The following is a 27,370-nucleotide window of genomic DNA, read 5'->3' as shown; positions in this document are numbered from 1 at the left end:
TCGATACTGATTTACAGATATATTTGAATGTCCATGAGAGATACAACGTTGGTCAAAGTCGATGTCAGTGAATCACTGTCAACGTGATAACCGTCGGTAAAAGGTTTTTTCGTAGGTTGAGTCTCTTCTATTTATGGCGATAAAGTTTCTTGCCAGTGACTTGAACGAACATAGTCATCTATGTTTTCAGTTTTTCATTTGTAAAGTACAGAAACGAATGTCACTGCTTCAAGCGAGTAAAAGAAGTGTTTACATGTTTGAGACTGTGGTTTTGAACAATAACGTAAGACCTACCCGATTGAAAATCAAAGGGGTTCGATCAACCGAGAAGCTTCGACGGGATGTTTTCGATCATTTGCCTCACAGTTCCGACCTTGTGTTCAACGATGACTACCTGTTTCTTCACTCGAAGCATAAGAATTCATCTCAACACTTTACAAATGACGAGGAACTGCAAACAGAGGTGACATTGCTCGAGTCACTGGTGGAAGAATTCTTTCCCATGGGAATAAGAAAGCTAGCGTAATAACGTGGAAAATGCAAGGAGGTCAATGGCGACTATGTAGAACAATAGAGTAAATGTGCAGACGTTTTTATCCTGTAATAGAGAATTTCTTTCTTTCACCATTTTTTTGTTCATGATTGTCGATTGGATCTTACTTTCCAGTCGCGGTTTCGATTAGCTTCAATTTGCTTAAGGGGGGCGTCTTAATAAGATTTAATCAAACCATCTGAGCATTTACCAGTATATTAACACACACTTCTGGAATACAAAAAAAATTTTGTTGTTAAAAAAATGTATGTACAGGGTGTAACAAAAATGTCCGACCCGGAAATGGGGCACTCGGGGGGTGAATTGGAACAAGCCAGCCGAGTTCCCGCGCTGCGATTTTAGTTTTCTGTTAAAAACTCGACTACAAATACAGTTAGAGGCCAAATATCGATCTGTAACTTTAGAGACACATTCTCTATATGCATTAGAGTGGATTTAAGCAACAACAAAAAAATCAATTGTTATTAAATTTATTTAAAGGATTCCGTGGTTCGACGTTTGTCTGCGCCCTATTTGGCAGATATGACTTCGCGTGAGAATCGTCGCGAGAATGTTCACCGAATTACGTGGGGAATACCGTTACATCATCGGTAGTCAGTTGGAATATTAACGGCCGGTCGTGGAGGAGCTGCGAGAGACTCCGAGATGATCGGTGGCGACGTGGTTGGGTATAAATCATACGGCTGTTGCGATTGAGTGTATCTAACGTGTAAAAAAGCAGCGGGCAATGGGAAATAGCGATAGGAATAGACTAGCACAGGGTAAAAACTCGGAATGAGTAATAGGTGTGAAGCAGATATTGTATATACGTTTGGTTGGGCTGCTGAAAATCTTTTGTTCGTCCTACCACTTTTTGCGTTTGTTAAGGACATATGAACGGGAAATGAAAGAGTTAGCTAAGACTGTTTATATTAATGCTACAAAGTATAAAATATGTGGGCTGTTTTATTTTTCAGTGGTATGTCTAATTTTGAAAAAAGAGTTCAAGCTATGTAGTTTTATTTAAAGATTGATGTTTCCTTTTTGTTGGTGAAAATATTAAAGCCTAATGAGGTTTTGAAAAAAAATCTTTAAATTTGATTTTTGTAAAATAATTCATGAAAGTGGATATTTTATATAATTTCACCTACTATTGCTACACCATTTGCATCACAGTACGTTTAGGCTAACCTGATCTTTTACACTGAAATTCTAGTAATCTACCAAGTACATATGTACAATAATTAATCAAAGTAATGGGTATTTTCTGTACGCAAATTTATTTTCCATTACTCGATTTACTTCTATCTCACAGAAATGGGCAAAGTCGTTACTTAGATAAAAAGTTTCGAATAACGAATAAAAGATAAAAAGGAATGTCTTTATTTTTAATCGATTGGACGTGGCAATTCCAATGTCTGCAACAAAATGATCTCCTTGAATAAGTAGACACTTGGCAAACACCTATTTACATAATCTCATTAACTATTTAACCCGTTTCTTTTGAATAATGGTGCGTTTGATAAGTGAATTCGATTAATCTTCGTGTACTGTTTAATAACCTGCTGTATTACTATTTCTAGAATTAAATAATGAGTTTGCCCATCTCTGACCATATCTTATCAAGCGTCCTTCAATCCGCGAGTCCGCCATATTGTCGGTCCCGAAAACTCCCATAGATTAACACGGGACCGTAGTTTCCCATCGCGTATGTAATGATATTCGTTCGAACGGATCGGATAAAAAAGTTCCGATTAATTGCGAATCGTATCCAGCGAGTCATTTCGTTGCGCGTAAACCAGGCTGATCACGCGGGTGTTCTGAAAGAGGGAGGGGAGGGGGGTAGGGAGGTGGAACGGTAAACAGAGTCGACTCGGTCCAGACGGAGGCGCGCGAGTTCGAGCGCGGAACAACCGTTGGAAATCAAAGGCGAAACGATCGAAGGCAATCATAGATCGGCGAGGCTTTTCTCGGGCCGGCTTCGAAAGGGGCGCCCGACACGAGGGGGTCCATTGTCCTTGCTTTCCACCCGCGGCGCACGTTCTCCTCGGGGCGGCGGAACCCGTCGAAACTCGTGGAACGGTGGAAACATTATAAATGCGGCGTGACGCCCGGCCACGAAGCCGTAGGAGAAGTTTGTTGGGCGTGACGGGGCCGGCGCGGTCCAACGGAAAGAGAAACGGGCCGCGTTGGACGCGGCGTGGGACAGAGAGGGCCGAGAGAGGAGCTGTGTTTCCCTTCCAGGAAGGCCGGCGACGGCAGCCGCGGCCCTGTGTGTATGTGTGTTGTTACGTATGTGTGTACAGGGTGGGGCAATAACTATGTCCACTTTGAATATTGCCTGTATTTGTAATAATATGAAAAAATGTTATGTACAAAACTTATACGTTATAGAGGGGGGGGGGGCATATTGTGACACAAACATTTTCTGCGTGGGTGAAGGCATAGAGGAGATTTCAAGGTCATCTCTATTTTTGTAATGGAATGTTATGTTTTTTTATCGCGATGTGATAGCCGGTGTTGAGACGACTTCGGCGAGCTATCATTGAAGGTCATGCAAGGTCAAATGTGGTAGTAAAATAAACTTTCTTATATTATAGGATATACTCGAACTGGTGACCGTTTGCGTCAATGCAAAGTTGCAATTTTCGTATCGCTGCATCATGTGCATGTGTTATCGTTTCTGAACTTATTCTTCAACACCGGCTATCACATCGCGATAAAAAAAACATAACATTCCATTAAAACAAATAGAGATGACCTTGAAATCTCCTCTATGCTTTCAGCCACGCAGACAATGTCTGTGTCACAATATGCCCTCCTTTATACCGTGTAACTTTTGTATATAACATTTTTTCATATTATTACAAATACAGGCAATATTCAAAGTGGACATAGTTATTGCTCCACCCTGTATATGTATCGCGATGAGAGAGCCCTGAGAGGCTCGTCCACACTGCGGACGTTTTTGCCAACCACTCGCCGCGCGTTTGCTTGCGTCACACTCGAGAAGACGGGACCCCTTCTCGTTCGGCCATCTGCAGTAGGTCATATACACTTGGTAACTCGCGAATTCGCGACGGGCTATTCGTGTTTAGCGGATTTCCGCGCGTGGAGACGGCCGTTTCGAACCTGGGAACGTGGAAGCAAACGGAATGCTTTGTTTTTACTTGAATTCTTACTGTCAATTCCTTCCGGGGAATTATCTGGAAATTTGGTGACATTATACAAACTCGAAGCGAACATTAATGTATCTACACGTGTGGAAGAACCTGAAACAACAAAATTCATTCATAGGTATGTAGATTAAAGAGATTAGAATGGAACTAGGCAGGAAAGACCTATATAACTTGTATTCATTCTGATAATATTTTTATTGTATATATGATTTATGCAGTATTTCGAAGAATTTAACATGTTCGCTATCCTATCAAGCTGTCATACTTCATTCATCTACTGGATTGAATTATATCAAGCTGTTTACAATATTATGATTGTGGACATGAAATGACAGACTTCAATGATCGACATATGTATGAATGAAAACTGTCAACAAAGCTCTTTGTTTGCATGTTAAATTGACACTCTATTGTTTACGCGGCATTATTTATTGAAGTAATGAAATACGTTGAAAACTGTTTAAAGTGAACCAAAATATCAATGGACACGAATGGAATTTAACTAATTTCCTTAAGTATCTTATTACTATAATATTATAAATATAATGTTATCGTTTTGTCTGAAGAACTGACATTTCCAGTTTCGTCTAAAATCTTTAGTTTGCCTTAAACAAATTTCTTTTACTCGTAGTTTTTCTTTTACACCTAAACGTTAGCCTCTAATTTCAGAATCTATTTTCCTACACAATAGAATCGCGAGTCATTCTTCTATTTACGATTTCGAAGGCATAACGTTACGATTATGCGTAGTAAATTCGTAGTGGAAATTCCAGTGGCCAGCCCGAAAATCAGTATGTATGTAGTATACTACCTGGCCAGTCCTACAAACATTCCAAAATGTAATTAACCACTTCGAACCTGATTTACGTCTCGGGTACCCACAAATCTAGGTTCATTCTATTCATTTACATAATTCATACATGATTTTTGTTTGATTATCATTCCCATCTTCTCGGCCGTTCCTCTTTATTCTAATAGAAACGAAGTTTGGCTAGTTTTCTTTATAATTACGAATATACAAGTAATTCTCTTATTTACAACTTCCGTGGCGGGCCCAAAAATCAATGATATATACCTAAATATTCTTAAAACCTAAAAAATCTATAATTCTGAGCTTATTCTATTCATCAGAACAATTTAAGATTGATATCATTAGTTTAATTGTCGTTTCCATCCTTCTCGTGCATCCCTCTTTACTCCAAATACTTTGTCCAAAAAATTCAGATTTCTACAATCTTCCCATCAATGTATACTTCCCCACAGACGATTTTAATTCCCATATCACTCCACGCGTGAACGCCACAAACGTCAGAACGTGTCGTAAACAAAAACTTGGGGAGATATACCTTCCATGAAAAATTTCACCGGTCATCCCGAAGATCAGTAGTAAACAGTTAGTTTTCGAAACATCCAGAGGACATAATTATCCACTCCGAGCCTCGATCCACGCGTCACAGGTACCCACAATCTCCTAGATTCATTCCATTGATCAGCATAATTTCGTACGCACGATATTCGTTTAATCATCATTCCCGTACATTCCCGTTGATCCACGGACGGTTCAGGAGGGAAAGTGATACGACCGAGAATCCCCGAGAAAGTTGATCGAGAAGAGAACGAGGACGACGGAACGTTCCGAATCGGAGCGGCCGCGATCGTCGGTTGCAACCCAGGGGATTTTATGGATCCCGCGGCGTTACGCGACCGCGACCGGTGGACATTAGCATAACTGTTATGAATCGTTTCGCAAGCATCCGTTCACCCTCGCGGCCGTAATCGTCGATATTTCACGGATTAATCGACGCCCGGTTGAGACTCGTCCCGATAACTGGCGCCGCCGTGTTACGATCGGTCCTCGTCGGAGGATCCAGGATGATCGCGAACGAGAGTCACGGTTGTAAAGGAGACGGCGAAAATGCGGGCCAGTTAATGAAAAGTCAGGATACTTAATGAATCACTTCTTTATTAGAACCTTTAGCGATTCTTTAATCTTCGCGCTACGGTGCCTGGATCCACATGGACCCTAATTTTTAACACTAGAACTACCAAGCAACTCAAAATCACTTGTCAACAAACTCTTACAACGACGATTCAAATGTCATGACAAACGTTTTGTACTTATTATTTCGATGCAAATTTTCAAGAAACATCACAAAGAGACGTTCTCATCGAAGACGTGACTAGCGACAGAAACGAATGTTTGATATCATCGGTTGCTGGTTACCTTCAGGTCCCCGTTTGATTTACAATGTTGCTAAAGCCATAACTGGCTTTTATTCCCCCAGTTTCCTGTAAACCCGCGCCGGGAACGGTGCGTGTCGCGATTTTTAAATTTCTCGATCCCATCGAAAAAACGATGACCAAGAGATGGATGAAGGAGCGCTGAAGCACGTGCTCGCTTCTCCGTTAATTGGATTTCGTTAATTAGACTTCTCTTTCCTTGAAGATCATCTCTCGCGGATGTTTGTTCCATTATCCAAGAAGACGCATGTGCGTTCGATGCTGGATAACAGAGGGACGAGAGGCGTTTGATGGCGAAGTGTTTACAGAGAAATAATAAATTGGACGGTAATTAAAGTTTCTGCAATAGGACAAGGTGTGCGCTCCTGGCGCCGCCGTTGTGGCTTGACCCCCGAGTCGTGTCGTTCGATCGTGGAGGGAACTTCTTGGATAGCGGTTGCCACGGTCAGTGGTCGACAATTCTGCTTTCTCGAAACTTAGTTCTCTTGAGTTCTGATTGCGGGATCGATTAACCGTGCAGGAATGTTATGTAAATGGGATGGTGAATATAAAGAAGTCTCGCGGTGTTAAAGGTTTTTAGGTGACTATGTTTTATGACAAAGTGGAAAATCAGAGTTGGGCAGGACTTTATTCGAATAATACATAAGGTCGTAATTTTGTAGATTGTGTCTTTGGAGGTCATAATTTTGGAGGTCGTGACTTTGAAAGCCTTGATTTCGAAGGTCGTTATTTCGACAGTTCTGATTTTAAAGGTCGTCACTGTTCCCTATAAATCGATTAATTCCCAATACATACTTGTCACGCAACCGTTCGTAAACATCCCATAGTGTCCCAGAAGGGCGATCCTTGCGCAGAAGCAGGATTCGCCGTCGCCGGGCGCGCGCGCGCGCGCGTTTGGTCCGCGGGCGCGTGCTAATAAATCTGGCGAAAACGATTCGTCTGTCCGATCCTCCCGCGGCCGTATTATTACGGAAGCATCGGGCAACCCCGTATACTTCCAGCCGGTAATCCCGATCGCTTTAATTACAGGAATCACGCGATTAATTATAGCAATTACCGCCGGTCCCTTAGGGCTGCCGGCATTCGAAAGTAAATATATCTCAATTGATGCCCCGGCTACTCTCTCTCCGGCTTGCACTTCCGACGTCGTCTTTGCGAGCATTCAAATTCCCGGGCCGCGGTGTACGTCGTCTCGCGGAAATTTCCCCCCGACGTTTTAACGCGTGTATCGGCCGACCTGATTTCGCCGGCCATGCCATTATTTTATTGCTATCGTGACCACCGACGGAAACGCGTGTCCGACGTGACCTGTGACCCATATTCGTTGCGTTTCTTTAAATATACGTGACGGTTGAAAGCTTTCCATTGAAGCTGACGTTGGAAAAGTTTCGCTTCGGGGCGAGCTGTCATCTCTTTTAAAGGCTAGTTGATAGGTTCAGCATACGGGGTGGTTGTAAAAAGACATCAAAAACATACGTTTAATTTAAAATACATGGCCTCACAATTAAAAATTAATGAATCACTCATTGGTAACACCAATCGAATTCATCACACCTCCCACACCCTTTCTCGAATGACATCTTCCGGCCTGTTGAAACATCACCAATTATCTCCGACCCGAAAAATCCAAAGATTGATACGATCATCGCGTGACAGTCTGTCACAACGATTCCAAAACCACAGCGACGTGTCGCAGGCATTCAGGAAACGCGACGACACACGTCTTCGACGTCGAACTATTCTTCTGTGGCGGCACTACTTCCTGCATTCGTCACTAGAAGTCTAGCGAGTTGACACCTTTCCCGCAACTACCTGAACCCTTCCTCGTTTGTATATACACATCCTTAACCGACCATCGAATATCCCCGCATCTAAGACAGAGTCTTCTAGGTAACCTTACTGACTAGTCCACTAACAGGCCCAGGACGGAAACGCTCTCTTTCCTTTTCACATTTTTCCAATCAACAGATTGCCGCCAAACTTCCATTTACCCCTGCCCACTGTCGCAGAAAACGTTGAGCGGTATCGTTTTCGATAAGCAACTTTATTGTTTGTCGAGGCTACGAAAGAGAAAAGAGGCGTGACGATCGAAGACGAATAAAAAAAAAAGAAGAAAGAAACACGAAGAAACGTTGAAAATTACAAGGATACCTTTTATCGATCGACGCAGTCATCTATAACTATTACGCCGCGTACTTAAAAGCGGGGGGGGGGGGGCATCCTATAATCAACCGGGCACACTTTTTCAAACTATTCTATCAACCTGTCCAAATTAGCAGTGGTACCGTGCGCTTCGGAGTTCCTAACAATCTTCTCACGGAAGCAGAACCTGGGGATATTTCTTGACCGGCGGTCATTACGCCGTCGGATCCAGGAGGGCCAACTGGATCCTTCTCTCTATCCACCTGTGCAGCCTCGTCTGCAGTACTCGGTCTCACCTCGCGCGCACCTATCCCGGGCCTAATTACAGGAATTATTTAATTAATTGCAGCAATTAACCGGGTCCGTATCAATATCCACGAATGCATACGTCACCGAGACGTATGGGTTAGGTTCTTCTTTTTAGCGGCAGGTTTCCCCCCTCTGGTCACCCCACGACGTGTGTTTCTCTCTTTTTTTTTCTGGGAGTGGGGGGCGGGCGCAGCAGGTTCTTTCTTCCTCGTGGAAGAAAAAGAAACTGAGGCCGACCGTAAAAATCATTAATAGAAAGGCTTACGGTGGTGGTTTCGTGGGTCCTGGCTGTGTGTGAGAAAACGACGAAATATGGAAAGGGGGGAAGGAGGACCGGAGAAGGGAAGGGGAGGTTGAGGAGGTCGAGAAAGGGGGTGTGGGCTACGGGCTCCCTTAAAGAGGAGAGCGTAAAGAGACCCACGCTGGAATTCTGGCGTGTAGCAAGAAATATAGGACAGCCGGGACCCCTGGATAAAAAAAAGGGGGTGGGTCCAGGGAACGATTCGCCACGGACCCTGGAGTTTATGTGTATGTGGTGCGTGCTTGGTCCCACTGGGGTCCCGTAGACACGGAGAGACCGACGCGCGTCTTCTCTCGATCGTTTATTGCTTCGGTATTACCGGTCTCACGGGACTGCGATCGGGATATCCTTTGCCGAAGACTTGACGATTAGGGGAGACCGGGGCAGATTGTGACGAAAAAAGTTTTCACAAGTTTTTCTCAAAAGTGTTTTCTTCAATCAGGAAATAATTTGCGGGACTTACTGCTCACGTCTTTGGTCAACTCATTGAGTGTAAATATGTGACAAAATCGTTGATACTTAGACGTCTATGTTCGTCTTAAACAAATCTGAACTTTTGTTACAATGTGCCCCAGCCCGGGGTAAATTGTAACACGTCTGTTTTATTTAGTTAAACACAAATATGAATACACACAAAAATGAAAGTGAAATTTGAACGTAAAAAATGCGACTACATAAGTAGGTAGTGATGGCAAAAAGAGTACACATCTGATGAACAGATATGCCAAGTTTGAATTAAATCGGTCAATTAGTTTTTAAGTTATCATGGCCGCCGATTAAGAAAATGTAGCTGCGAGAAAAACATTATCAAAGTTTCAAGTACTATTTTAGAGCATAAAAAGAGAAATGTTTCATACTTACAGCTAATCACCTATTTCGGGCCATATAAAACACCTTCCTGCTCCTCGAAAAATTGTTACAAATTGCAAAAAAGAAAAATCCGATTTTCTGAAACCGTCACACTAGCATAGCCCTTTAATGTGTCAATCAACCCCATCCCTCCTCCCCTTCCGTGAAATATACCGGTACAAACGGACCACATTCGATACACCGTGTAATAATAAAAATCATCGACTATTTAGCAATTCTGAATCTCCAGGACGCGTGATCAGCGCGCGAAACCATTAAAATAGCACTATCCCCGCGAGCGAGAGTTGCTCCGAAACGGATCGACCAACTCTCGTTTCGAATCTCTTTTTTCCCGTTCCCTCGGGACTTTACGACATTTTACGACAAAGAAACGAGACACGGCCAGAGAAGGAGCGGAGGGACAGGGGGGAGCGTGGAGGGTGGAAAGAGAAGGAGCGGACTAATGCGAAATTAACAAGTAGGACGCGTCCCGACGAAAAAAATCGACCGCCCGGTGGCCGGTGACCGCGGGACGCGCTTTTACCGCACCGAAGTAGGGTTTTAACTTTTTTATACCCTATCGGCGTACGTTAAAGTCCCGTCTCTTTAAAACCGCCGTATTTCTTTTATCGACGTTCGCGAGTCGCCCGGCTTAATGACAGGACCTGCGAGCATCGAAGCCAATAAACGTCTGTCCGTCTCACAACATTGACGTTACGTTTTGTTCTACGTTCGCGGAAGATGCCGCCGGTGACCCACGTGTTTCGACGATGGAAGGGATAAAGGAGATGAAATATAGATAGGAAAAGACTGCTCCAGGGATGAAACATATAGTTAAGCCTGGGCGTCCTGTGATCGAGTCATCGACGACCCGTCGCGGTAACCACTGTTATCGAAATTATACAGTTTATAACTTATTACAGTAGAGTCTTCTGATCACCCATTATCCGAACGTTCTGTTATCCGAACATTCTGCTATCCGAACGTTTCACTATCTGAACGTTCTGTTATCCGAACATTCTGCTATCCGAACGTGCTACTATCCGAACGTTTTGTTATCGGAACGTTCTACTATCTGAACACTGTGCTATCCGAAAGTTCGAATATGTACTATACATATCTGTATTATAAAGTACATATTATTCCCGAAAACACGTAGTCTCGGTTTTGACGTAAAAACATTTCGAAATACCTGAATTACGGATGACACATCGTCCGGTTATCGCAGCATTAGAGTGTTTATTATAGTAACGAATTGGCAAGAAATACGTGGTGTTTTGAGATGAAATAGATAAAAATTTTACACGAAATTTAATCGGACATTCTCAACTTCTCAACTTCGTCATACTTGGCAGCCCATTCTGACAAGCTGAAGAGGTCGCACAAGAATCAATCTCAATTTTAAAAGAAATTTTATTGCAAAACTAACGTACTGTATCTTGTATGAATTCAAGGAAAAGATCACTAGATCATAAATGCACAACGATATAGCGATTTGAAACGAACAGCATTGGAATTCGAGGGGTTAAACTCGAGATAACCCGTTCGTCTCGAGGAGAAAAGCGTGATTGGCGTTGTTACAGGCGCAACTGGTTACGTAACACCAGGAAAAAGAAAGCACCGTCGAGAAGCGGGAATCCGAGAGGAACTTGCGCCGGGAAACCGTGTGGAACGATTAATCACACGGGCCCCGCTCAAAAGCCCGTGGAGAGACGCGTGCGCTCATTATCCGGCTTTTCAACGCTGGATAAATCGAAAAACTCCCGTCGGTCCGAATGAAAATGAAAGGCTCAACGCGTTCCGCCTCGTAAGAAATGTGACTGCGGTGTAATTTATTCTAATATGAAAATAATGATGGAAGTTACACCTGTGCGGCGCGCGTCGTCTTCGGAAATTTTGCTGGCAGTGTAGACGGAAATTGAAGACTCGACGCGGTCTTCTTTGTAAGAGATGCGATTCTGACGTAATTTATCGTGATGTAAATGTAATGATGAGAACGATGCCTGTGTAGTGTATTATTTTTATTTTAGCTGTCGACGTTTTGTATTATATCTTGCTGATTGTGAATGAAGCTACAGTGAGTGATCATATTATTGGAGCCACAGTTCGATAAATATATTTTCATTCTGTTTATGTAGATATAAAATCATAATATCAAGGTTTTTACAGTAGACAATTTACAATTTAGAATTGTCCACTATAAATATGCAAAAAATTGAACTCTGCTAATGGAATTATGAGAATACAATTAAAATTGTAAAATCGTCAACTTATGCAGGTTTGTCTAAAAGTGTGTATATGTGTATACATCCTGCGAAATTGATAAATGTGTGACATGTTTCTCGATTATTTAACCATGGTGGTGTGTCGCTTCGGCCGTGTTGCAGGCGGTACGGAACGAAGTGCGGCGGTTGCCTCCAAGGGATCAGCCCGCAGGACCTCGTGAGGAAGGCGAGGGACAAGGTTTTCCACCTGAATTGCTTCACCTGCCTGGTGTGTCGGAAGCAGATGAGCACCGGAGAGGAGCTCTACGTCCTGGACGACAACAAGTTTGTCTGCAAGCAGGACTACCTGTCGGGCAAGCCGCTGCCGGACACGCATCACGTGCACGGTCATCATGGTGAGTTACAAGTGTCATTCTCCCTCTCGTTAACCACCGCTGGTTGGATAGGATATGCGTACACCGACGGGAGGAAAATGGACCAAATTTTCCTCCCCTTTCTTTCTGTCGTCCGAGAGGTCCGGGATTTGCGGTAGCGCTCTTCGTAGGATATCGATCGCCACCGGGGGCAATACCACCGAGAGTCCCTGGGATTTAAAACGATCGGTATTTTAAGCGGAGCAAACGGGCTCAGATGCTTGTCGACGAACCACGCGACGTCCCTCGGAACTCGTAACTACTTCGTAATTGATGTCGTGTTTTAATCGAGGCTTGGATACCGTGCATTCGAGGACAGCTTCCCTTGGGACTTTGGGTACTCTTGATGAAACGTATGCATCGTGGGCTCTCGTTAGGTGACTGTTTATAAGTGTATTTTGATGTTTGGTGGATTATAATTGGGAGAATTCGATCGTATGTGAATATAGTTGATCGTGGAATGCCGGGGGAATTTATTGGTGACATAGAGTCCCGAGTCCAGTGTGGGTTTAACTGCAAATAATACTTTTAATATTCAAGTTTGTTTTTTTCTTCTGAACACAGTATTTGTGTAATAATGTTAACAAAGTATTACAAAATTCTTTCATGATATTGAAATATAAATCGATGTATCACTTTATTTCTTTGGTTTTTTTTTTATTTACACCGTTTTCATAATCAACGGCACATTTAACTGTTCAAAGCAGAAATATAGAATTGAGAGGTTGTATAGAGTTCTCATTAATCGATGTCATTGACATCATACAGTGGGTGTTCAAATTATTGGAGCCATCTGCATGAATTGACAATTTTACCATTTTAACTGAATTTTTTATAATCACATAAACTAAATTTAATTTTTTTGTGTATAATTTTTAATTAATAATTATCCAGTGATATTGTCATTTTATATCTACGCAAATACAAAAAGTACATTTTTCGTATTTGGACTCCCATAAGTTGATCACCAGCTGTAGACGAATTAAGGTCTCTCACTTCATGTTTTTTTTTAACTGATCTTAGAAATCACTTAGAGTCCTAATTCTCTTTAAGTTCGATGATTTATCTGTTTCAATTGAACATCAATTGCTTTGAACTATTCAATGGTCATTGAAATACAGAAAAAGTGTCAATGATACAAATGATAATTAATCCTCCAAATATTGACGATTCTAGTAATTGCGTATATGACGAAGGCTCCATTTGGACCCGTAATTTTGTTTGCTTTTTTAAACACGTGAAACTAAATTATCAGTTTTCAATCAGTGTCACCAATTTTATTTATCTACAAAATTAAATATTGGTTTTCAAATAGGACTACTATGCAGTGGTATTCTTTACCAACGTCTGTATACACCCAGTATCGACTTTTGTTGTTTCCATTAACAGTCCTCAAAGTTCCACAAAATATAATCTTCCTTTGAAAAGTTCCATTGAATTGATAAAAACGATAGCTATAGATTACTACTGAACATCACGTTGGAATAAATTATAACACGGGTCGAAACTTATTTTTACGTATGGAATTATGTTAGCGTATGATACCACTATTTCTTACTTTGCAATATATAAATTAAATATTAATGTTACATTGTGGCGCCACGTATGCGTATAAAGCTGAGCAAAGTGCGTTTATATACTGGTTCTAAGGGTCTACTTCGGAGTAGCTTTATTCCTGCATCAATGCACCGCCTGCAGCGTTTCTAAGTGTCTTTGAAACACACCTGATAAACAGTTTCTAACGGTGTACTATCACTATGACGGTTGTTTGAATACCTTCGACCAACTATACCGACTGTCCTTTCTTGTTCGTGTCTATCTTGGGAGTACGAAAGACTCGCAAGATGTAAGATTTCATGAATGTGGCAAATCGAGCCGAACGATTATTATGAGTACCCCTAATAATAATCATCAAAGCTGTCTCTCGAAGTTGAACCGAATAATTCCAGCGACGCGTTGGAACATAAACTCGACGACACGTCAGGATTTTCATTTTTTTCTTTTTTTTCGAAACAACGGGGCTGGGTTAGAGGAGTCGGAGGGGGATCACAGTTGAACGCGTCTGACGCCCGAGATTTCACGGAGTCAGGGGCTCGTTCGAAAAAAGCGAGGGACAGGGAGGGGGGTGGGTTTTTCACTAGGGGTTTTAGCCCACTCGAACGGCAAGCTGTGAAAACACCGTGCGTGTACTCGCTTCGCGCCCGTCAGCCACCGGTCTAACGAGAAAAAGAGAGAAATGAAGAGAGAGAAAGGGAGACAGAGAAAAAGGGAGGCGAGCAGCTCGGTTTCACGAGGGCCTCGCTGGTGTGTAAGCCGTGAAACGAAAACCGAAAGGTCGTTAGGCAGGGGCGAACCTTTTGTCGCTTCGATGCCGACGTCGAAACCGCAAAACGTCCCGTTTCTTTTTCCTTTTCTCCCGGCGGGGCGCGCGAACTCGAGGCGTTCGTCTTCTTACTGACGCGAGCTACACGCGCGTCAGGCTCGTCGCGGGCCGAGGTATAGAGGCGTCATAATCGTGTTGGCGTCACGATATGGCATGGGCTCGCGGCTGTCGTTGGGGAAACATTGCGCTCTGGTGGAAACGGAGGATCGTCGGGGAATGGAAGATTCCTTTTTTGATGATTTTTCGAGTTTTAATGGGGTAACGATGGATGAGCCTATTTTGCGAGAAATTGAAAATCAACGTCTGGTTATGAATGACGCGGAACTGTGATAAGTGTTTGTTGAGAGGTGCTCAGACTTTGGACCGAATATGTTTCAGAAATCGAAGCTGATATTTTGGTTTATGTACAGTGTTGGTTAAATGATTGGAATTATTTGAGGAGTTTTAGTACAAGTACAGTGGATAATCTAGTTTTTTTGGATTATAATTCATTATTTTTTGCAATCATTATTGAGACTTTTGAATTTTCACTTTTCAATAAACCTTCCTGTACTGTTTTAAAAATTGTTGTATTTCTATTTCGTGAATTAATATTGGTCTTAAGGTAAAATTAAATTACCCAAATATACTTGTAAATGTCACTTGATTATTATATGTAAACTATTGGTGTCAAATAATTTACAAGTTTCTCTGATAAAAAGTATAATTTAGTAGTTAAACTCTGAGTTTGGATGACAATTTATCCGAAGAGTGCGCGAGGATTAATAAGGGCATTACTTACAACCTAAAAGGAACTTCTCTTTACTTCAAATTTCATCAAATCAATCCATATAAATCTATATTTGATAAATCATTGATCACCTTACGCTTCGTATATCAGTCTCAACATCTTTTGAAACTGTAACGATCAGTCTTCGTATTTTTAAAATATTTTAAATTTAAATATCCGTACAACTTTCATGATTTACCGCACATTCAAACTGGACGTAAATACTCTAAGTGTGGCGCTGGCGCTGAAAACGCGTTAACCCTAATCCTCTTCAAAAATCTTCAAACTATGATCTATCCTTGTCAATAGCAGCATCAATATCAGTCTAAACACCTTCGAATCTAGTATATACGAGGCTAATTACGGTACCGACAAAACGTCAATAATCCACTCCAAGAAGTCACGATTCGCACCCGGAAGATTGACTGCGTTCTCCGTAAGAACGTCGCGCAAATGTCTCTGGAACGTCTCTGGAACGTCTCGAGCTAAAAATGCGCGCACGTCGGGCACGACGAATCGCCGTATCCGATGATCAAACATCGTGACGTCTGGATGTGCCGCGCGCGTTTCCGACATTAATCTCTATCACCCAGCCGGCCATTTGTCAGTTGTCGAATTCGCGGTGATCGTCTGCGGCGCGCGTGAAAAGCGCAGCAATTACGCGCCGCGGTGGTCGATTAATCAGGAACGTTTATCGATAACTTTTACCCCGTCTTTTGTCGCCGAACAACGATGGAAACTGCGACACGACAGACAAACCCCCTCCAAAATTTCGCGACTTTTCGCGAAATAATCCGCGGAATCGACGCCCAATTCAAAAGCGAATAATTGTAATCACGTTTAATTGGTGATTTCGCGTGGAGCATCGACAAATTTACTCGCGCCGCGTTGATAAATGATGTTCCGCCGGTTTACTATGGCGATTTAGGGCTTTTGTCTGTCTAAACTTGACATTGATTGACGTTATTTTGCAAGGGGGGGGGGGATGAATTTTGTGACGATACTTTGCTGATAATATTGTCGTAATAGTTAATTTTTGGAGTATTGTCTCGGTGTTATTGGGGGCGGATGGAAATATGAATTTTGTTCCTTGTTTAAGCGTAGGATACAGGAACAAATGAATGCTTCGTTATTAGATTATTAGAATGCGGATCTGATGCATTTATGGCATACGGTATTGTTTGGAATTCAGAAGAGTATGAAGTTAATGGGGTTTTGATTTTATTTAGTGGATGACAGAATTGAAGAGTACAAGTGAGATAGGATTAGTGTTCACTTTTGGTTGTTACGATATTTCCATACATATGAGTGTATTTTCTATTGTAGAATTCATTATTGTATTTAGCTATTCTAACCTATTGCCATTTAAATCACCATCTATTTTCCTAGATATGTACAAAAATATGTTCATGAATTTGCTTCAAATATTTATAATACCAGTATGATATCGTTATGTCAAGTAAAAATGTTAGTAGCTTTAACAGTTACAAAAAATGTACGAGGTTGAATAGTGAGTTATTGTCCAAATAATGAATTGAGTAAATAATATCTACTAATGATGCACGAATATTTGATGGATCAGTATTACTTAAAAAGTTGTCAAAAAGAAACATGGTAGATACTCACGACTCGACCTTGAATACCCCAAGACTTCGTATTCTTTTCAGAAGAATTACATATACATATCCTAAGAGACAATCGAATCAATGAATTCGGAAGAAATCTCATTTCCCCCTGAATTTCCCTTCATTCTAAGTACACACATATCTTCAAAAGATCAACCGTGAATCGGCCATTTTTTTCGCTATAAACAAAAAAAAAGAAATGGTCGAATCGCGTTTAATTCGTAAACGAATCCATATCATTGAACAGAAAAGTGACTGGCGATCTTTTCGAACTCAATGATTCGATGATTGACGTGATTATAAACGCGACGGTTCGAATCGTTTTACGAGCAGAATCGTCCAACCTGTCGGCAGGAGGCGACTCGCTGATGGGTTCAGGATCGGAGGACGAGGACGAGGACGGTAGTGCACACCATCATCACAGTGGTGTCGGTGGCCCTCACCTGGGGCCTCATAATCTGGGCCCGGGTGGTCCTGGTGACCAGACGGTTGGCCATACTGGCGATCTACCTCTTGGAAACGATCCCTGCAAGCAGGAGGACTCGGAGGATCAAGGTAAGCTCACACGGTTTCATCTATTGGAAAATTTCTTTTACGGGGGATTACGGCCCTCTATACAATATTTCGTCAATTCTATAGAGTGAGATGTAAGTGATAGGATGGAGTCAGAATGGGTATGCTTCGTCTTTTTCAGGCGTTCTACCTGCAAATCGTAATGAATTATTATTTTATTATAGAATTTAGGTTCCGATACTTGTTAATGAAAGATAGCAATGAACTACCCTCATGTTGAGATCGTTTGTTTGATTGAAATAAGCTTAAGGTTAATTATTTATCTAAAGTGCACATATTTTTTGTAATTGGAACATTGGTTCTAAGTTTCGGTGACTGGCCCTTAGAGAGACCTGTTTCACTTTTATAAATCGATCATACCGTTAGATCGTTCATTTCCAAATACTGATATTCTTCTATATTACACTTTAGGAACGGTTCTATTTTTGTTCTAAAATCTACTAATTAATTCTGAATTAACTACAAAAGAAGAAAATCACTTGTATTAATATTTTAATTTAGAGTATATTAGATAACGTCTACGTGAAAATTTGAATACCTAATCTATTTACCATTTCTACTTCCTAGAAAATTGTTGAACAGCCACAAACAATACACTGAATTTATGAAACATCTATTAACAACTTTGCTGGTCACAACTTTCATTTTTCTTCCCAAAGAAACTATTTGCACGTCTGTTATTCATATTAGACCTACAAGTTTCTAGTTTTGTATTGCATCTTCCAACTACTCACAGTTACCTGTTACACTAGAAATCGAGTGTCTAGTTAGTCAAATAACTTCCAATCAGCTTTATCTAACCCAAGAGAGAAAGCTTGAAGATGGCCCAGAGAATCGTCCATGGAGGGACAAACTCGATATCCAAAGGACGATTGACTGGGACCGCCTAACGACTTAATCGAGCCGAGTCTCGCCCCCTTCGCGTGGCCCTCGAGCGAGGGAGGAAATTCAGTGGCTTGACCTGGAACGTCGCTACGAATTACTAAGCGCGTCAGGCCTTCCTATGGCCTATTATTCGCTTCTGCTCTTTTATCTGGACTAAGGGCAACAATGGCTCCCCTCGTTTTTACCTCTTCTCGATGCACGCTATACACTCAATATTTCTCCTTTTAAAATTGTTATATTCAACCACTCATACCAATCCATCATCTATTTAACCAGTTCGCTGTTCTTTTGTCTCCTACTCAAATTCATCTCATCTATGTTTATTTCGAAATTCGTGAATTAATTTTTTAAATACCTGTATTAAATGAAAATAACTTTAATTGATATTTTTAACCCATTCGCAGCTGGAAATTATAAAGAACTCTTAAACCCTCTGTGCCACGTTCAATAACTAAAATTTTCTAATCATGTATCATTAGAAAAAGACCATTCAATATTACCACCAATACGCTCTCTCGATAGATTCTAACGTTGCAATTTCTCAAGAAATGAAAACGAAACACTAATATAATCAAGCACACTTAAGAAATTCCCTCGTACACTTCCTAACGATTACGACAAATATTTCACCCCCAAGGTCTGAAGTGCGTCAGGTTTTCCAGGTCTACAATTCGCTTTTGCTTTCTTTTTTATCGGGACAAAGGGCAACAATGACCCCCACTTTTCGTACAGCTCGATGCACGGTACACACCCGGTACAAGCATCTCCTCTGTGTCCGGCGGGAGAGGTAAAAGAGGGGTGTCTTCGCGAAGGGTGGCCCCCGTAGAGCGCGGTGTGACACTGTCCAAACATTTTCTTTGTCCCGTGGTTAAGACCTCCCCGTATAGATTATCGTGAAGAGTTGGGCCCCCATTCTACGTGTGTGTATGTGTGTTCGTGGCTGCGTGCCCGTTTGTAACATTGTACGGATAGACACACACATAGAGGGCTCATGGAGTATAGCTTTCAACCGAAGAGCAGCCACGATAATCCGATGGGGGTTTCGCATCGCTTCCGGGGGATTGGCTCCGATTGTTGTTACCTCGATCCGGCCGATCGAGATTCCGAGATATGTATATTATGTACGCGAACGTGTATACGTTATTAAGAAACCGTTCGCCGAAAAGTGTTATTGTTTGTTCAGCCGATAACTCCTAGCCACGGTAGGAAATCCACTTACGGAGGGGCGTGGAGGATTGTTTAAAACCTGCCATGGGTTACTTTCAATCTCTTCTTTTTCCAATTGCAACCGAAACTACGGTTCTTTGATTATTCTTCTGTTTCATTTTTCACCTGGCAGATAGGAAAAAATACGGTCTCTAAAATTAGTTTCCAGGTTGCAATGACACATTTTTCATTCTAAATGTTAAGGTACTATTATCTATACGAACAATAATATACAATACTTCATCAAAAGACGATATCCCTCGTAAATAATCATATTTTTCCAAGCTCTTTCTAGTTACATCACGTAGTCGTCAAAATCATAAAAAAAAAGTCATCAAATAAACGTAATCGTCAAAATCCAATCAGTTACGAGGACAGAATCTTAAAGGGCCAAGTACACATCCTTTCCAGCATTCATTCGAATCGAAACGATAGCATAATGATTTATTTTCGCCAGACGAGCAGTCGGTAGTTCGTAGCTAATTCTTTCGAACAGGGGTTGGAGGGAGAAGGGAGCGTTGACGCGCGGCGATCGATCATTAAACGGGTTCGTTTGCGTTCCTCCTAAGGTTCCCTGGACGGAGATCCCGAGACGAGGGACAGCCAAACGGAGAACAAAAGTCCGGACGGCGGGGCTGGCGGTGGTAGCGGCGACGGCGGTGCCGGCTCGAAGAGGCGAGGCCCGAGAACGACCATAAAGGCGAAACAGTTGGAGATTCTGAAGTCGGCCTTTTCGTCGACTCCGAAACCCACCAGGCACATCAGGGAACAGTTGGCGAAAGAGACTGGCCTGCCCATGAGAGTGATACAGGTTCATATTGTTCCCTTGTTTCTTCCTAGTTTTACCGCGGATCGGCTATTGGGAAATCGTTTCGAATGGAGTGGCCACGGTAGTGACGTATAAACCTCGAGTCTTCGAAGGTATATACGTTTGATAAAACACAACTTTCCTATACGTAATATTGTCACATTTCATTCTCAAACCGCGGACTATTGATTTAAATACTGCAGATGTTATAATCGCTCGTGGTATTGATAATATTATTTAAAATGATTAGGCTAATATCATACGAAGCTCAAGGCTTTTATGTTTAATACGTCACTGCCGAGCGTGTTCTGCTGGTTTCATTTTCAGGGCCAGAGTGATTGCCTATTAGAATCATATGATAATATATTACACAATATGATTATATGTATTGTGCAAAAGTATCATGCGTAGTAGTATGTTTATTCGTGAACTTTTGGCAGCCGCTGTATGTATATTCTTAATAGCAAGGATTTAAACAGACACTTTGTAATGATATTGTTCCAATAGTACAAATGTGGGTAGTGTTAATGCATTGACTGCTATACTGGTGACCGGTGATCAGAGCCATTAAATTATATGAACAAATATTCAGTTTCTAAACGAGAGCATTTAGTATCTCGTAAATATGAGCAGTAAAGTAATAATGAAAGTAATAAGTGGTGAAGTTAACCTATGAACATTTATATCGTTAATAGCAAAGACAGAAATAATTGTATCTTATTACGATATTGTCTTAAGAGGAAAAACTGTACCCGTCATCGTATTAATGAATTGAGAACCTGACAGATTTATCTAAATTATTACACGATTCTTATAAAGTATTTATGACAGCGTAATATGACGTTGTAACAAAAATCATTATCAAAAACTTATAAAAAAACGTATCGAAAGATCGCAGAAGACCTCCAGAGAGTAAATATAACACATTGTCTAGTCATTCACACAAACTCAAACCCATTTCAAATCCAGAGTAGGTATACTGTCGTAAAATGACGTTATTTCACCGCCAGCCCAACAGATTCATCTCTACTTCCATACTCTCCGTATTTAAATCATAAACTAGACATCTAACCATTGTACACACACCATATTCACAGTTTACCGTCTAACCTTCCCCTCCGAGGAAAAGTTAGACAGCGTATCCATCTACCAACCGTTGCGAATCGAACATATATACAGGGTGTCCCACGCAACTGGAACAGGCTGTACCTCCTAAATGTAAAATGGTATAAGTAAAAGTTAAATGGTATCAGCCGGTGCATAATATGCAACTAATTTTATGCACTTTTTTGCATCGGTGCATCAGAAAAATGCAACTGCACTTTTTTTAAAAATGGAAACCTATTCGTTAGGAAGTTATCGAAGCTAAAAGTGCTTTGAATTATTTCGGTCTCTCGGCAAGTGTTCCGGCGTACCTACGTTATGTTCCATTACAATGTTTGTAAATATAAAGCTCCGATAACTTCCTAACGAATAAGTTTATGGCATAAGTATGTTAATACTTTTATGTAGAGCATAAGAAACTGCATTGACTGGCGCAGTCGAAAACATAGGTTTCTATTTAAAAAAAAAGTGCAGTTGCATTTTTCTGATGCACCGTTGCACAAAAGTACATAAAATTAGTTGCATATTATGCACCGTCTGATCCCATCTAACTTTTACTCATAACATTTTTTTCTATTCCCAACCGTTTAGGAGGTACAGCCTGTTCCAGTTGCGTGGGACACCCTGTATACATATGATGATCGGTGGTTTGCGTCCGTTATGCGCAGGTCTGGTTCCAAAACAAGAGGAGCAAGGAGCGCAGGTTAAAGCAGCTGACGTCCATGGGCAGAAGCCCGTTCTTCGGCGGTTCCAGAAAAATGAGGGGCTTCCCATTGAACCTGAATCCCGGTGCTCTGGGCGGCGAGGACGGACCGCCGCCTGGCTTTCCATATTTCGGCGCGGAGAAGTTCGAATTCGGTTACGGCGGGCCCGTGGCGTTTCATCATGAATTCTTCGGTGCTCATCCGCCCCCTCATCCGCACGGACCACCCTTCAGCGGGCCGGGCAATCCAGGTGAGTGTTGGTATTCCGTCTGAACGGAACACGTTCCGATCTGTTTTCCGTTCTACTTTTCGCTGCTATCGTTCCATCGTTTCGTCCTCCGGGAACCCCAGAACTGAGAGTGTTTATTCGGTTTGAATGTTGAATTTACAAGGGAAGTTCGGTAACCCGAAAAATCCGATTTTTTTTAAACTTTGCAGGTTTGTAGGGAACCTCAAGGGAAGTATAGCGAAATTTTTGTTTTTGGCCCAGTTTCAGTTCTTCAGGGTGAAAACATCCCTTGAAGGTAGATAGGTGTTTCCATATTTCCCTGTATATCTTTAAAACTATCGTAAATATAAACAAATTATTATAATAAAAATTGAATGGTTTTTTATGCTCTATAAAACGATGCCATTAAATTGATAAAAATCTTGATCCCCCCCCACTTTTATTAATTATCTCTTTATTACTATTCCTGTAACTAAACGCTAACGTCTTAGTACGACAGTAATGGTGTTTTAGAACTATTTACATTGAATTATCTCCTGAACTACTAACTTTTCGATATACATAGGTTAGTACTGTATGTATTAAAAAATACCTTATTCCATTTAAAAAAAACAAAGTTGACCTTCATATGACCTTCACGCGTCCACTCACGAACAAACTAATAACATCAGAATATGCTCCACTCGATATCATTCAAGCCTCCGCTAAAACATTTTTGTTACGAGTAACAATAGCGAGAAAATCAACATGTCAAAATCGGGTGAGACATCCTGTATAACATTATTCCATCGAAACCACGAGAAACAGGTCACACGTGACCCAGCCTACCAGTCCCGTTCGAGGGGTTAAAGTGGCGATCGATCTCTCGTATCGTCGCAACGTTGCTGCTTTCAGGACAATCGTGTCCAGCGAACGTTGCTTGTAAAGGGCAATAGGTGTCCCACGTTACCTCGGGGGTAAAATCAGCGGGCAATCCCACTCGTAGCCCGGAATCGAGACAGTCCTCTTCCTCCCCCAATCCCCTTCACGCCATCGTTTGGATTCCATCGCGACTATAATAAACATCGCGGCGGGTAGGTAGGTCGCGATAATTATGACAGCCGGGTTCGGAGATAGCCGGCCGGATACGATCCTCTCTGAATAGTACGTAATCTGTTCCTGACAGGCTTGGACCCGGCGAGTTTAGCGGGGATGGCGGCCGCAGTGGCGGTGACAGGGGAATACCCACCTCCAGGCGCGGGAGGCGGCCCTCCGGAATTTCTCACGGGCCCCCCTGGACAGGGGCCCCCTGCACCCCCTGGCGGTAGCCCAGGCGAGTTCCTAGCACCTTCAGGTACGTGGCAGAAGAGTATACGTTTGAAAGGCTATACTTAACCGAGCCAGCGTAAAATCTATTTTCGTGGTTCCGGATGGGGAAACGATGTTTCGTTCTGTTTCGTTTTGTTTTGTTTTTATTCACGGGCTCGTTATAGACCATTGAGGAATCGATGTTATGGGTTTCGATGGGTGTAGATGAGGGTGGTGGAAAATTGTTCGTGTGTGGTATTAAAAAATGATAAATTTTGATGAAACTTCGTATGTCTGTTAAGCAGTCAAAAATAAGGGAATTTATTTTTTTTATCGGCTGAGACGCGACTTTAAGGGGTGAAACCACCCCTCGAAGTTTCGATCCGAAAGTACTATCTCGAAAACCAGAGGAGATACATGAAAACTTCTAATGGACGAGGTTTACGGTTTTTTTATGTAGAATAATATGGTGCTAACAAATTGTCCAAAATATAATTTGTTTATAACAAAAAATTTTCAGATCGAAACTTCGAGGGGATAACAAAAAATACGTATCCCTTATTTTTGATTGCTTAACAGACATACGAAGTTTCATCAACATCGGAGGATGACACTTCTGTGCCTTTCCTTGTTAGTGTTGCTGCTTTATGCTGTTATATGCAGTGGTATATATCTGTGTACACGGTTTTCCAGTGATCGTATTATTATTCTACCTGTAATTTAGCTTCCGGAATTTGACAGGAGTTTCTCTAATCCTCTGTGGAGTATATTGCTTCGCCTCATTCAATAACTACTAGTGCTGTCCTCGGAGTGTCGCTCGCGGGTTATTAATACTCATTGTCAGTATAACTCATTGATACCATTGTAGTTTCCAGCTGTAGAATAATGAAATATAGATACACAGTTGTACTTCTTTCAGTATGAAGTTAAAAGATTAATTTACAGGTGGAATAAGTGTATTGAACGATAAGGATCATATTCTACTGCAAATATTTATCACGTTAAACAAATCTGCTTATTGTTAGTGTCTATAAATTGCTTAGCTACTTAATCGTTAAAGCGACTGGTTTCCGATTTATTTCAGTCCAGGTGAAATTTTATCTATATCTAGCAGTGTACATTGAAAAATGTGGAATAAGGAAATTCTCTCTATTGAACATTTACATCATCATACAAAATCCAGGAAGCAATCATTCAAACTTCAAACAATTGGAACCATTATATTGAATTATAAAAAAATGAGGATAACTCAACCAAAGATCCTTCCAACTAATTACATTCATCTGAAACAATCGCCTAGTAGATTTACCGTCGAAACAAACAGCTTTCCATATCCTCAGTACCGAGATAATAACCACCACGAGCAGCTTCCATTCACAATACCACACCGCGACAAACCGATCAATGAAAACACCAGTCGATTCAAGCGCAACGATCCGCCATTAACCGTTCTGCTCTTCATGTTATTCCCCGAAACGTACAACCCTATCGATAGCGAAAGCGTTAAAACAATCTCCCAATTGGCTCAGTTGAACAATACCACCACGGATGAACAGTTTCAACCAGAGTTGGGCAGAATTTTATTTAAATAATATGTATTATTATTAAATATTATGTATATTATTTAAATAATATGTATATTATTATTAAATAATAATTGAGGAATTTGCCCATCTCTGGTTTCAATGGCCCCAACGGTTAAAGATATCCGGGGCGTCGTCGAAGGTGTTTTCGATCGTTTCGCAGTATCCCACGATCCCCGCGATCAGATCGTTTCTACGAACGGTAATACCGACAACGGTATGGTCTTTTGGTGTTTCTCAGGTGGAGCACAGGGTAACCCCAGCGCCGGCGGTAATGGCGGCGGTCCAGGTGGCGGAGGCAGCGGGGGTGGTTTCCTGGAGCCGCACCAGATGCAGAGCGAGGGTCTGGCCTGGTAGTACCAGTTTTAATTGGCGTTGATTTAAAACGAAATTCCGTTGCGTTCCGTCGCCGTTTTTTAATATCGATCCTCGGGTCACGGGCGCGAGACGATCGTGCCCTGGGGTACACAACACGAGGCGATAACCAGACGGACGACGGGGAGGCCTTCCGACTTTGTTCCGGTTCCTCGAGAGACTTTTGTCCGCGGCGAGAGGCAAAGGTACCCATCGACGCCGGGTCAACCTTGCATCCTGTAACCGTTACGTTTTTCTTCTTTTGTAAGATACATATGAAATACGATTAAGACGATCGAACGTTCTGAATCCTCTGTTTCAATCACGGTTATCATTGTCATTATTAACATTATTATCTTTATTATTATTTCTATTATTATTATTATTATATGGTCGTCGGCGAACGTCCGTAATTATTATTATTATTATTAAAGGAGAATTATTAAAATATTATTATTATTATTATTGTGTATAAAATTTCGAATGGTCCTATCGTGTAATATTATACCCTCCCTGTTGATTACTTTTCGACGTTATTTTAAGGAACACCCTGTAGATATCTGCTGTTATACACTCGAGAATCGTACATACACATACATACAGATACGAATACACGTGAACGCGGTATGACATATAAACAGAGACTCGGGACACGCATTATACTGAGCGTACACGCGGGGTGTACGTGCATCACTGTCACATACACGCGCTGTAACAGTTAAAAGACGCTGTATTAATTATCATTGAAGTATAATACCGCGCGCGCGAGCGAACTCGTTTAGTAGCTGGACTCTATCACCGAATTAACCGTCTGTAATTGTAACTGCAACGCAAAGGAAACACGCGAGGGAGACACGCCGCCGCGATGCATAATGATTATAAATATTATTATAATAAACCACCTCGTATTTCCGTATATCTACCTGTGTGCAGTCATTTTCACACCTGTTCGTCGTTCTAGCATGACGCTGATTTGGTGCTCTTTCTGTTCGTTAAGTGTCAGCGAAAGATTCGAGCATCGTGGAGTTGGAGAATTCAACGAAATCGTAAGTACATTTTTAGTATGCCTCATATACTAGTGCTCATAGAAAGGTTGTCTCATTTTCATTTTATATTTCATGTTGGGGATTTTTGATAAATGATCATGGATTTTGCTGGCCTGATAAATACCAGAACAAAAGTAGGAATTCATTTCTACCCCTAAGTACCCTATTGGTTCAGGATAAAATAGAAAACTCAATATTTCGGCATAAAGTTTTGTTTCTTACTGTATTCCACAGAGTTCTCTAGTCTAAAAATTTATAAAATCTGCATTCTAATAACAACCATACAAAATCCACGGTAAACGTACCAAAGAAGCGATACACAGCCCAATTATTCAAAGAATCATCCCCTTTAGCAGGTTCAACCGGGAGAGCGTGTCATTCCCCACCGAAATCACGGTTTCTTTCGCTGTTCCCAACGGGGCAAACACCTGAGACTATCGGCGGTGACGGTCCGAATCCTTTTCGACCCCTAAATGTTGTCCACAAACGCATCTGCGCCTTGGGGGTGGTTGCGTGCCCTAACGTCGTTAGCGGGTGCAACGTCGTTTTCCTGGAGGAAAAGGGGGCGGGGGAGAAGACTCGGGGAACCGGGAGATTCGTTTTCCTGGACATCTGGTGAATTC

At 41.7% G+C, this 27,370-nt stretch overlaps 1 protein-coding gene across 1 annotated transcript in view; it reads left to right on the top strand.

Annotated features, from left to right (window-relative positions):
• LOC107190642 (LIM/homeobox protein Lhx1) overlaps positions 1–25,704 on the top strand; it is a 35,046-nt gene extending 9,342 nt beyond the window's left edge. Inside the window, exons 2-8 of the mRNA XM_015579478.1 lie at positions 11,941–12,173; positions 12,960–12,962; positions 17,323–17,523; positions 20,202–20,443; positions 22,213–22,498; positions 23,622–23,810; positions 25,589–25,704. Coding sequence (XP_015434964.1) covers positions 11,941–12,173; positions 12,960–12,962; positions 17,323–17,523; positions 20,202–20,443; positions 22,213–22,498; positions 23,622–23,810; positions 25,589–25,704 — 1,270 coding nt within the window. The remainder of the gene's footprint in view (positions 1–11,940; positions 12,174–12,959; positions 12,963–17,322; positions 17,524–20,201; positions 20,444–22,212; positions 22,499–23,621; positions 23,811–25,588) is intronic.
• The last annotated feature ends 1,666 nt before the right edge of the window (positions 25,705–27,370 follow it).

This window comes from Dufourea novaeangliae, unplaced genomic scaffold (genome assembly GCF_001272555.1).
Source record: "Dufourea novaeangliae isolate 0120121106 unplaced genomic scaffold, ASM127255v1 scaffold170, whole genome shotgun sequence".
NCBI lineage: Eukaryota > Metazoa > Arthropoda > Insecta > Hymenoptera > Halictidae > Dufourea > Dufourea novaeangliae.
This window is presented reverse-complemented; position numbering and strand designations above follow the sequence as displayed.